The sequence below is a fragment of the Salmo salar genome, chromosome 12 (genome assembly GCF_965601325.2).
Source record: "Salmo salar chromosome 12, fSalSal1, whole genome shotgun sequence".
Classification (NCBI taxonomy): Eukaryota; Metazoa; Chordata; class Actinopteri; order Salmoniformes; family Salmonidae; genus Salmo; species Salmo salar.
The window spans coordinates 5,132,501-5,145,601 of record NC_138302.1 but is presented as its reverse complement, the minus strand read 5'-3'; the positions used below and the strand labels follow the sequence as shown (position 1 = coordinate 5,145,601).

At 50.2% G+C, this 13,101-nt stretch overlaps 1 protein-coding gene across 2 annotated transcripts in view; it reads left to right on the top strand.

The window, feature by feature from the left end:
- The first annotated feature begins 6,474 nt into the window (after positions 1-6,474).
- LOC106595901 (protein kinase C beta type) overlaps positions 6,475-13,101 on the top strand; it is a 169,643-nt gene continuing 163,016 nt past the window's right edge. The window contains exons 1-2 of one of the 2 annotated variants that reach the window (XM_082958476.1): positions 6,475-7,107; positions 8,813-8,844. In XM_082958476.1, coding sequence (XP_082814602.1) covers positions 6,647-7,107; positions 8,813-8,844 — 493 coding nt within the window. In that variant the 5' untranslated portion in view covers positions 6,475-6,646. The remainder of the gene's footprint in view (positions 7,108-8,812; positions 8,845-13,101) is intronic. The other variant, XM_082958475.1, reaches the window with a different exon arrangement.

The following is a 13,101-nucleotide window of genomic DNA, read 5'->3' as shown; positions in this document are numbered from 1 at the left end:
TCAGGCTTTAACATTCAAAATCCCATCCAATGACAGTTACACAAGCGGCAACGTCGGATCCCAGCGTGTCGTCTCCTAAACAGCCAGCAGGTGGCTTCAGAAACACGCAGTTGAACAGAAAGCCGACAGTAGACATTTCATTCTAAAGGCCTTTAATGGCGTGGGACACATGTTTACATTCCCAAAGCAAGTTAAATAAACACCCATTAACAGTAAACATTACACACACAAAAGTTTCAAAAGAACATAAAGACGTTTAAAATGAAGAATTTCATTCCAAAACGCAATATGTCAATTTTCTGAAATGTTGGTAATTTAACTTTTATTGTTTAAAGACATTATGAAATAGATTGGTGTGTTTTTTTCACTATCTAATCACGGCATGGTGTTGTTCAATGACAGACATGTATTTGTTTAAAATCTATCACTTGATGGTTTCATTACAGAGGGACAAATAATGTTGTTTAAAAACAAAAGCTAAATAGCCAACACTAACAAGTGTTAAACTGTCAAATGAGACAAATAACTAATGTTTTATAAAGAACTGTGCAAATAATACATTTGTAATACATTTGTTTTTAAATCAATACAATAATAGGAGATCTGTATGCAAAACATTTATAATACATTTGACATTTGAGTCATTTAGCAGATGCTCTTATCCAGAGCAACTTACAGGCTAATTGACATCATTTTAGTCAATAGGAGGTGTACCTGTGGATGTATTTCAAGGCCTACCATCAAACTCAGTGCCTCTTTGCTTGACATCATGGGAAAATCTAAAGAAATAAGGCAAGACCTCAGAAAACAAATTGTAGACCTCCACAAGTCTGGTTCATCCTTGGGAGCAATTTTCAAACACCTGAAGGTACCATGTTCATCTGTACAAACAATAGCATGCAAGTATAAACACCATGGACCCACGCAGCCGTCGTACCGCTCAGGAAGGAGACACGTTCTGTCTCCCAGAGATGAACGTACTTTTGTGCGAAAAGTGCAAATCAATCCCAGAACAACAGCAAAGGACCTTGTGAAGATGCTGGAGGCAACAGGTACAAAAGTATCTATATCCACAGTAAAACGAGTCCTATATCGACATAACCTGAAAGGCCGCTCAGCAAGGAAGAAGCCACTGCTTCAAAACCGGCATAAAAAGGCCAGACTACGGTTTGCAACTGCACATGGAGACAAAGATCGTACTTTTGGGAGAATTGTCCTCTGGTCTGAAGAAACAAAAATAGAACTGTTTGGCCATAATGACCATCGTTATGTTTGGAGGAAAAAGGGGGAGGCTTGCAAGCCGAAGAACACTATCCCAACCGTGAAGCACGAGGGTGGCAGCATCATGTTGTGGGGGTGCTTTGCTACAGGAGGGACTGGTGCACTTCACAAAATAGATGGCATCATGAGGCAGGAAAATTATGTGGAAATATTGAAGCAACATCTCAAGACATCAGTCAGGAAGATAAAGCTGGGTTGCAAATGGGTCTTCCAAATGGACAATGACCCCAAGCATACTTCCAAAGTTGTGGCAAAATGGCTTAAGGACAACAAAGTCAAGGTATTGGAGTGGCCATCACAAAGCCCTGACCTCAATCCTATAGAAAATTTGTGGGCAGAACTGAAAAAGCGTGTGCGAGCAAGGAGGCCTACAAACCTGAGTCAGTTACACCTGCTCTGTCAGGAGGAATGGGCCAAAATTCACCCAACTTATTGTGGGAAGCTTGTGGAAGGATACCTGAAACATTTCACCCAAGTTAAACAATTTAAAGGCAATGCTACCAAATACTAATTGAATGTATGTAAATTTATGACCCACTGGGAATGTGATGAAAGAAATAAAAGCTGAAAATAAATCATTCTCTCTACTATTATTCTGACATTTCATATTCTTAAAATAAAGTGGTGATCCTAACTGACCTAAGACAGGGAATTTTTACTAGGATTAAATGTCAGGAATTGTGAAAAACTGAGTTTAAATGTATTTGTCTAAGATGTATGTAAACATCCGACTTCAACTGTGTGTGTGTGTGTGTATATATATATATATATATATATATTATATATATATATATATATATATATATATATATATATATATAGAGAGAGAGAGAGAGAGATGTCACAAATGTATTATTTGCACAGTTCTTTATAAAACATGAGTTATTTGTCTCATTTGACAGTATAAAACATGTTATTTCTCTGAGAGTTTTTTTTATAAAACAACATTATTTGTCCCTCTGTAGTGAAACCATCAAGTGATAAGACATGTATTTGTTTAAAATCTATAATTGAACAACCCATGCCATAATTGGTGTGTTTTTTTCCACTATCTAATCTATTTCATAATTTCTTTAAAACAATAAAAGTTAATTTACCAACATTTCTGAAAATTGTTACATAGCGATTTGGAATTAAACTTCATTTTAAATGTCTTTATTCTCTTTTGAAACTGTTGTGTGTGTAATGTTTACTGTTCATGTCTGTTTATTTAACTTGCTTTGGGAATGTAAACATGTGTCCGACACCAATAAAACAGGAAAGGAGAGGGCCTCCATGACAGCTACCAGAGAACAGGAAAGGAGAGGGCCTCCGTGACAGCTACCAGAGAACAGGAAAGGAGAGGGCCTCCGTGACAGCTACTAGAGAACAGGAAAGGAGAGGGCCTCCGTGACAGCTACCAGAGAACAGGAAAGGAGAGGGCCTCCGTGACAGCTACCAGAGAACAGGAAAGGAGAGGGCCTCCGTGACAGCTACTAGAGAACAGGAAAGGAGAGGGCCTCCGTGACAGCTACCAGAGAACAGGAAAGGAGAGGGCCTCCATGACAGCTACCAGAGAACAGGAAAGGAGAGGGCCTCCATGACAGCTACTAGAGAACAGGAAAGGAGAGGGCCTCCATGACAGCTACTAGAGAACAGGAAAGGAGAGGGCCTCCATGACAGCTACTAGAGAACAGGAAAGGAGAGGGCCTCCATGACAGCTACTAGAGAACAGGAAAGGAGAGGGCCTCCATGACAGCTACTAGAGAACAGGAAAGGAGAGGGCCTCCATGACAGCTACTAGAGAACAGGAAAGGAGAGGGCCTCCATGACAGCTACTAGAGAACAGGAAAGGAGAGGGCCCTCCATGACAGCTACTAGAGAACAGGAAAGGAGAGGGCCTCCATGACAGCTACTAGAGAACAGGAAAGGAGAGGGCCTCCATGACAGCTACTAGAGAACAGGAAAGGAGAGGGCCTCCATGACAGCTACTAGAGAACAGGAAAGGAGAGGGCCTCCATGACAGCTACTAGAGAACAGGAAAGGAGAGGGCCTCCATGACAGCTACTAGAGAACAGGAAAGGAGAGGGCCTCCATGACAGCTACCAGAGAACAGGAAAGGAGAGGGCCTCCATGACAGCTACTAGAGAACAGGAAAGGAGAGGGCCTCCATGACAGCTACTAGAGAACAGGAAAGGAGAGGGCCTCCATGACAGCTACTAGAGAACAGGAAAGGAGAGGGCCTCCATGACAGCTACTAGAGAACAGGAAAGGAGAGGGCCTCCATGACAGCTACTAGAGAACAGGAAAGGAGAGGGCCTCCATGACAGCTACTAGAGAACAGGAAAGGAGAGGGCCTCCATGACAGCTACTAGAGAACAGGAAAGGAGAGGGCCTCCGTGACAGCTACTAGAGATGTGTTTCAAAAGCAGTGCTCCTATTGGCCCAATGTAGGGGTCCTAACTCTCATGGCACAGACAGGTAATAGTGCACTCAACTGCCACTCAGCTCCTAACCACAGAATCACCGGTTCAAATCCCCACGCTGGCTACTGCTCCCCCCCTCAGTCTTTACACTGTCAAAGCAGACAATGTACAAACATCCACAGACAGACAATAGACCTCAATATGAGGTCTAAACGGCTAGTGTCACAAAACTACCGATAATTTACTAAAGTTACTAAAGTGGCTTCACCCTCCTATTCTACCAGGATCCACATCACTCCCTTAGAGCTCTGTGGCTTCACCCTCCTATTCTACCGGGATCCACATCACTCCCTTAGAGCTCTGTGGCTTCACCCTCCTATTCTATCAGGATCCACATCACTCCCTTGGAGCTCTGTGGCTTCACCCTCCTATTCTACCGGGATCCACATCACTCCCTTAGAGCTCTGTGGCTTCACCCTCCTATTCTACCGGGATCCACATCACTCCCTTAGAGCTCTGTGGCTTCACCCTCCTATTCTACCGGGATCCACATCACTCCCTTAGAGCTCTGTGGCTTCACCCTCCTATTCTACCGGGATCCACATCACTCCCTTAGAGCTCTGTGGCTTCACCCTCCTATTCTACCGGGATCCACATCACTCCCTTAGAGCTCTGTGTCTTCACCCTCCTATTCTACCGGGATCCACATCACTCCCTTAGAGCTCTGTGGCTTCACCCTCCTATTCTACCGGGCTCCACATCACTCCCTTAGAGCTCTGTGGCTTCACCCTCCTATTCTACCGGGATCCACATCACTCCCTTAGAGCTCTGTGGCTTCACCCTCCTATTCTACCGGGATCCACATCACTCCCTTAGAGCTCTGTGGCTTCACCCTCCTATTCTACCGGGATCCACATCACTCCCTTAGAGCTCTGTGGCTTCACCCTCCTATTCTACCGGGATCCACATCACTCCCTTAGAGCTCTGTGGCTTCACCCTCCTATTCTACCGGGATCCACATCACTCCCTTAGAGCTCTGTGGCTTCACCCTCCTATTCTACCGGGATCCACATCACTCCCTTAGAGCTCTGTGGCTTCACCCTCCTATTCTACCGGGATCCACATCACTCCCTTAGAGCTCTGTGGCTGCACCCTCCTATTCTACCGGGCTCCACATCACTCCCTTAGAGCTCTGTGGCTTCACCCTCCTATTCTACCGGGATCCACATCACTCCCTTAGAGCTCTGTGGCTTCACCCTCCTATTCTACCGGGATCCACATCACTCCCTTAGAGCTCTGTGGCTTTAACCTCCTATTCTATCAGGATGCACATCCACATCACATTCTATATTCTGGTGTTCTATCTATTCCACAGTTCTATATTCTGGTGTTCTACCTATTCTACAGTTCTATATGCTGGTGTTCTATCTATCCTACAGTTCTATATTCTGGTGTTCTATCTATCCTACTGTTCTATATTCTGGTGTTCTATCTATTCCACAGTTCTATAGTCTGGTGTTCTATCTATTCTACAGTTCTATATTCTGGTGTTCTATCTATTCCACAGTTCTATATTCTGGTGTTCTACCTATTCTACAGTTCTATATGCTGGTGTTCTATCTATCCTACTGTTCTATATTCTGGTGTTCTATCTATTCTACAGTTCTATATTCTGGTGTTCTATCTATTCTACAGTTCTATATTCTGGTGTTCTATCTATTCCACAGTTCTATATTCTGGTGTTCTATCTATCCTACAGTTCTATATTCTGGTGTTCTATCTATCCTACTGTTCTATATTCTGGTGTTCTATCTATCCTACTGTTCTATATTCTGGTGTTCTATCTATTCTACAGTTCTATATTCTGGTGTTCTATCTATTCCACAGTTCTATATTCTGGTGTTCTACCTATTCTACAGTTCTATATTCTGGTGTTCTATCTATCCTACTGTTCTATATTCTGGTGTTCTATCTATCCTACAGTTCTATATTCTGGTGTTCTATCTATCCTACTGTTCTATATTCTGGTGTTCTATCTATTCTACAGTTCTATATTCTGGTGTTCTATCTATTCCACAGTTCTATATTCTGGTGTTCTACCTATTCTACAGTTCTATATTCTGGTGTTCTATCTATTCTACAGTTCTATATTCTGGTGTTCTATCTATTCCACAGTTCTATATTCTGGTGTTCTACCTATTCTACAGTTCTATATGCTGGTGTTCTATCTATCCTACTGTTCTATATTCTGGTGTTCTATCTATTCTACAGTTCTATATTCTGGTGTTCTATCTATCCTACAGTTCTATATTCTGGTGTTCTATCTATCCTACTGTTCTATATTCTGGTGTTCTATCTATCCTACTGTTCTATATTCTGGTGTTGTATCTATCCTACTGTTCTATATTCTGGTGTTCTATCTATTCCACAGTTCTATATTCTGGTGTTCTATCTATTCCACAGTTCTATATTCTGGTGTTCTATCTATTCTACAGTTCTATATTCTGGTGTTCTATCTATTCCACAGTTCTATATTCTGGTGTTCTATCTATTCCACAGTTCTATATTCTGGTGTTCTATCTATTCTACTGTTCTATTCCATCATCCTCTACATTCTAGAGTTCCACCCACGTCCTTCTCTCTCTCACTGGCTGAGTGGCTGGTCAGGTGATCTTCAACAAGTGTTTACTTGTTTATCTCTCTGGGGATGTTTTAGACCTCTACATTCACAAACATTCAACAACACAGCCCTTCTCTCTGTCAGTCTCTCTCGTGACCTAGGCTAAACCCATACCTACTGTTCACCCAAATGTTTGCCACAAAAACAGTCCCTCTTGTCTCTTCCTACACACTCACACCGTGCACCGTGGAATTCCGAGTAGATACGGGGGAGGGCCTTCGTTGCCCCCTATCTCACGGTTTCAGCGCAACACTCTTCCTGCAAACAACATACACACTGCATGAGGCGCTCCGCTCACACACCAGCAGCACGTCGCCACAGCTGTAGCAGCGCTGCCCAGTCTCCGAGCGAACAGGGAAGCAGGGCCCACGGGGAGTCGGGGACCCGGCAGTGTGAGGCTTGGCAGGAGTCCGGACATTCACACCGAGCAAACACCGGGGGGAAACCGACACCGACAGAGGAAGAAGGGAGGGAGGCACCTGCTGAAAAGGCACCAACTCTCTCTTTCCTCCTCATTTCAAAACACTTCCGCGTTAAAATGGCTGACCGCGAGCAGGGCAGCAGCGACGGAGAGAGCTCGAGCACCGGGGGATCCGAGCGGCGGGAGAGCGGGGCCGCGAGGGGCTTCGCGCGCCAAGGAGCTCTGCGCCAGAAGAACGTGCACGAGGTCAAGGACCACAAGTTCATCGCGCGCTTCTTCAAGCAGCCCACGTTCTGCAGCCACTGCACGGACTTCATCTGGTTAGTGTGTGTGTGTGCGTGGGGTGTGTGTGCGGCGCGCAGGGTACAGGTGATTCACTTGCTGCTGAATGACTTTAGCCAGGCACAGAGAGACAGAGAGACGGCATGAATTACAAACAAGAGATTAACCCACAGCCTCCAAAACCCCGAATGGAACATGGTTGCATAACCATGAATCCGTCAGTGTAGATACTATAGCATGTATAGCATGTATTACTATGTGTGGTCAGACCCATCAGACAGATAGGCAGTCTATCGACCATTCTACCGCATCACACACGGACTCCAGGTTGTGTGTGTGGTGTGGGTGTGTGTGTGTGGGGGGGGGGGCGGTGTGTGTCGGTGTGACACCATTCAGGGATGTTATGATGATCTGTTTTATCTTCAGCTCATTAAGTACAAACTTAATGGGGTGACAGGTAGACTGGTGGTTAGAGGGGGGGAAGGTAGACTCCTAGTTAAAGGGGGGGGTAGGTAGACTGCTGGTTAGAGGGGGGACAGGTAGACTGGTGGTTAAAGGGGGGAGGAGGTAGACTGGTGGTTAAAGGGGGGGGCTGGTAGACTGGTGGTTAAAGGGGGGGGCAGGTAGACTGGTGGTTAGAGGGGGGGTAGGTAGACTGGTGGTTAGAGGGGGGGTAGGTAGACTGCTGGTTAGAGGAGGGGCAGGTAGACTGGTGGTTAAAGGGGGGAGCAGGTAGACTGGTGGTTTTTGGGGGGGGCAGGTAGACTAGTGGTTTGAGGGGGGGGGGCAGGTAGACTGGTGGCTAGAGGGGGGGCAGGTAGACTGGTGGTTTGAGGGGGGGCAGGTAGACTGGTGGCTAGAGGGGGGGCAGGTAGACTGGTGGTTTGAGGGGGGGGCAGGTAGACTGGTGGTTAGAGGTGGGGGGGGGCAGGTAGACTGGTGGTTAGAGGTGGGGGGGGCAGGTAGACTGGTGGTTAGAGGTGGGGGGGCAGGTAGACTGGTGGTTAGAGGTGGGGGGGCAGGTAGACTGGTGGTTAGAGGGGGGGCAGGTAGACTGGTGGTTAAAAGGGGGGGGCAGGTAGACTGGTGGTTAAAGGGGGGGGGCAGGTAGACTGGTGGTTAAAGGGGGGGGCAGGTAGACTGGTGGTTAGAGGGGGGGGCAGGTAGACGGGTGTTTAGAGGGGGGGGCAGGTAGACGGGTGTTTAGAGGGGGGGGCAGGTAGACGTGGTTTGAGGGGGGGGCAGGTAGACTGGTGGTTTGAGGGGGGGGCAGGTAGACTGGTGGTTAGGGGGGGGGCAGGTAGACTGGTGGCTAGAGGGGGGGGGGGGGCAGGTAGACTGGTGGCTAGAGGGGGGGGGGGGGCAGGTAGACTGGTGGCTAGAGGGGGGGGGGGGGGGGGCAGGTAGACTGGTGGCTAGAGGGGGGGGGGGGCAGGTAGACTGGTGGTTAAAATCTGTCATTCTGCCCCTGAACAAGGCACTTAACCCACTGTTCCTAGGCTGTCATTGAAAATAAGAATTTGTTCTTAACTGGCTTGCCTAGTTAAATAAAGGTTACAAACATAGTTAACTGTTTTATCTGTAATGTGGATGCTTTGGTGTGTTTGGACCCCAGGAAGAGTAGCTACTGAGGATCCCTAATAAATACAACCACAATTCCAACGTTAGAAAGAGGTGTGTTGTAGTGAGGACATTCCATCATCAGAGTCAATAATAAACCTCATGTTTCACTTCTCTTCACAGGGGTTTCGGGAAGCAAGGTTTCCAGTGTCAAGGTGGGACTTATCTACAGGCCTATTGGCCTACTGTAGCAGCCTAGTCTATATATTGTAGTAGGTTACTGTAGCAGCCTAGTCTATATATTGTAGTAGGTTACTGTAGCAGCCTAGTCTATATATTGTAGTAGGTTACTATAGCAGCCTAGTCTATATATTGTAGTAGGTTACTGTAGCAGCCTAGTCTATATATTGTAGTAGGTTACTGTAGCAGCCTAGTCTATATATTGTAGTAGGTTACTGTAGCAGCCTAGTCTATATATTGTAGTAGGTTACTGTAGCAGCCTAGTCTATATATTGTAGTAGGTTACTATAGCAGCCTAGTCTATATATTGTAGTAGGTTACTATAGCAGCCTAGTCTATATATTGTAGTAGGTTACTATAGCAGCCTAGTCTATATATTGTAGTAGGTTACTATAGCAGCCTAGTCTATATATTGTAGTAGGTTACTGTAGCAGCCTAGTCTATATATTGTAGTAGGTTACTGTAGCAGCCTAGTCTATATATTGTAGTAGGTTACTATAGCAGCCTAGTCTATATATTGTAGTAGGTTACTATAGCAGCCTAGTCTATATATTGTAGTAGGTTACTGTAGCAGCCTAGTCTATATATTGTAGTAGGTTACTGTAGCAGCCTAGTCTATATATTGTAGTAGGTTACTGTAGCAGCCTAGTCTATATATTGTAGTAGGTTACTATAGCAGCCTAGTCTATATATTGTAGTAGGTTACTATAGCAGCCTAGTCTATATATTGTAGTAGGTTACTATAGCAGCCTAGTCTATATATTGTAGTAGGTTACTATAGCAGCCTAGTCTATATATTGTAGTAGGTTACTGTAGCAGCCTAGTCTATATATTGTAGTAGGTTACTATAGCAGCCTAGTCTATATATTGTAGTAGGTTACTATAGCAGCCTAGTCTATATATTGTAGTAGGTTACTGTAGCAGCCTAGTCTATATATTGTAGTAGGTTACTATAGCAGCCTAGTCTATATATTGTAGTAGGTTACTATAGCAGCCTAGTCTATATATTGTAGTAACTTATTATATACCACATCATTATAATACAGTAGCCAAATGTATTGACTATAAATATTTCCCACGTTGCTATGGTGATCTGTTGATGGTTAAGGGTTAGACCCGATGTCTGCTCTTGTCTTCTGGTCCGTCTCAGTTGGTGACAGGGGGTTCCGTTGCCACCGGGAGGAGTAGGTTACAGGGGGAGGAACGAGGGCAGCGGGTGGGTGTCCAGCTGTGATGTCGCGCCGCGCTGTGATTGATCCCAGTCATTATTTATAGCAGGGATGGGTAACCGCGGGGCCTTCATCATGATGGGTCTTTGATAGGGGTGGGGGCCGCTCGTCGTTGTGGGGGTGGGGGCTGCTCGTCGTGACGGGTCTTTGATAGGGGTGGGGGCCGCTCATCGTGATGGGGCGGAGACCGTTCGTCATGGTGGGGGCCGCTCGTTGTGGTGGGAGTGGAAGCTGCTCGTCGTGGCGGGGGTGGGGGCCGCTCGTCGTGATGGGGGTGGGGGCCGCTCGTCGTGGCGGGGGTGGGGGCCGCTCGTCGTGGCGGGGGTGGGGGCCGCTCGTCGTGACGGGGGTGGGGGCCGCTCGTTGTGGTGGGAGTGGAAGCCGCTCGTCGTGGCGGGGGTGGTGGCCGCTCGTTGTGGCGGGGGTGGGGGCCGCTCGTCGTGGCGGGGGTGGGGGCCGCTCGTCGTGGCGGGGGTGGGGGTCCGCTCGTCGTGACGGAGGCAGGGCCGCTCGTCGTGGTGGGGGTGGGGGCCGCTCGTGGGGGTGAGGGCCGCTCTTCGTGACGGGGGTGGGGGCCGCTCGTCGTGGTGGGGGTGGGGGCCGCTCGTCGTGGCGGGGGTGGGGGCTGCTCGTTGTGGTGGGAGTGGAAGCCGCTCGTCGTGGCGGGGGTGGGGGCCGCTCATTGTGGGAGTGGAAGCCGCTCGTCGTGACGGGGTCGGGGCCGCTCGTCGTGACGGAGGCAGGGCCGCTCGTCGTGGTGGGGGTGGGGGCCGCTCGTGGGGGTGAGGGCCGCTCTTCGTGACGGGGGTGGGGGCCGCTCGTCGTGGTGGGGGTGGGGGCCGCTCGTCGTTACGGGGGTGGGGGCCGCTCGTCGTTGCGGGGGTGGGGGCTGCTCGTTGTGGTGGGAGTGGAAGCCGCTCGTCGTGGCGGGGGTGGGGGCCGCTCGTTGTGGGAGTGGAAGCCGCTCGTCGTGACGGGGTCGGGGCCGCTCGTCGTGGTGGGAGTGGAAGCCGCTCGTCGTGACGGGGGTGGGGGCCGCTCGTCGTGGTGGGGGTGGGGGCCGCTCGTCGTGGCGGGGGTGGGGGCTGCTCGTTGTGGTGGGAGTGGAAGCCGCTCGTCGTGGCGGGGGTGGGGGCCGCTCGTTGTGGGAGTGGAAGCCGCTCGTCGTGACGGGGTCGGGGCCGCTCGTCGTGACGGAGGCAGGGCCGCTCGTCGTGGTGGGGGTGGGGGCCGCTCGTGGGGGTGAGGGCCGCTCTTCGTGACGGGGGTGGGGGCCGCTCGTCGTGGTGGGGGTGGGGGCCGCTCGTCGTTACGGGGGTGGGGGCCGCTCGTCGTTGCGGGGGTGGGGGCTGCTCGTTGTGGTGGGAGTGGAAGCCGCTCGTCGTGGCGGGGGTGGGGGCCGCTCGTTGTGGGAGTGGAAGCCGCTCGTCGTGACGGGGTCGGGGCCGCTCGTCGTGGTGGGAGTGGAAGCCGCTCGTCGTGACGGGGGTGGGGGCCGCTCGTCGTGGCGGGGGCGGGGGCCGCTCGTCGTGGCGGGAGTGGAAGCCGCTCGTCGTGGCGGGGGTGGGGGCCGCTCTTTGTGGTGGGAGTGGAAGCCGCTCGTCGTGGCGGGGGTGGGGGCCGCTCGTCGTGGTGGGAGTGGAAGCCGGTCGTAGTGACGGGGGTGGGGGCCGCTCGTCGTGGTGGGGGTGGGGGCCGCTCGTCGTGGTGGGGGTGGGGGCCGCTCGTTGTGGTGGGTGTGGAAGTCGCTCGTCGTGGCGGGGGTGGGGTCCGCTCGTCGTGACGGAGGCAGGGCCGCTCGTCGTGGTGGGGGTGGGGGCCGCTCGTGGGGGTGAGGGCCGCTCTTCGTGACGGGGGTGGGGGCCGCTCGTCGTGGTGGGGGTGGGGGCCGCTCGTCGTTACGGGGGTGGGGGCCGCTCGTCGTTACGGGGGTGGGGGCCGCTCGTCGTGGCGGGGGTGGAAGCCGCTCGTCGTGGTGGGGGTGGGGGCCGCTCGTCGTGGTGGGGGCCGCTCGTCGTGACGGGGTCGGGGCCGCTCGTCGTGGTGGGGGTGGGGGCCGCTCGTCGTGGTGGGGGTGGGGGCCGCTCGTCGTGACGGGGGTGGGGGCCGCTCGTCGTGGTGGGGGTGGGGGCCGCTCGTCGTGGTGGGGGTGGGGGCCGCTCGCTGGTCTGCGTACCCACATCCATAACCCCTCTTGACAGCGGAGATCATTTGTGGGGTGGAGAGAGAACTTTTCAGTTTAAACCACGTTTGCTGCAGTGGTACACTTTTCCACAGGGTGGAGAGAAATGTTTATTTTTTTATATGTGATATCTGAGTGAGAGTGACTAACAGCATCAATATGGCCGCCCCCGGACGGTAATTAGACCATGTTGCAAAGTTTAGATAGCTGGCTACCTGACTAATTTAGGGGCCCATCCCTGATTTTTAGAGATTGCATCATCAGTCGGTGTGTGTGTGTGTGTGTGTGTGTGTGTGTGTGTGTGTGTCAGGTATAGACTGTATAAGCAGTCAAACAGTACTATGAGGTATGAAGCAGTAGGCTGCAGAGATGGTACCAGAACGTACAACAGAGAGGAGATGGTACCAGTGTCTAACCAGAACATACAACAGAGAGGAGATGGTACCAGAACATACAACAGAGAGGAGATGGTACCAGAACATACAACAGAGAGGAGATGGTACCAGAACATACAACAGAGAGGAGATGGTACCAGTGTCTAGCCAGAACATACAACAGAGAGGAGATGGTACCAGTGTCTAGCCAGAACATACAACAGAGAGGAGATGGTACCAGTGTCTAACCAGAACATACAACAGAGAGGAGATGGTACCAGAACGTACAACAGAGAGGAGATGGTACCAGAACATACAACAGAGAGGAGATGGTACCAGAACATACAACAGAGAGGAGATGGTACCAGAACATACAACAGAGAGGAGATGGTACCAGAACATACAACAGAGAGGAGATGGTACCAGTGTCTAGCCAGAACGTACAAC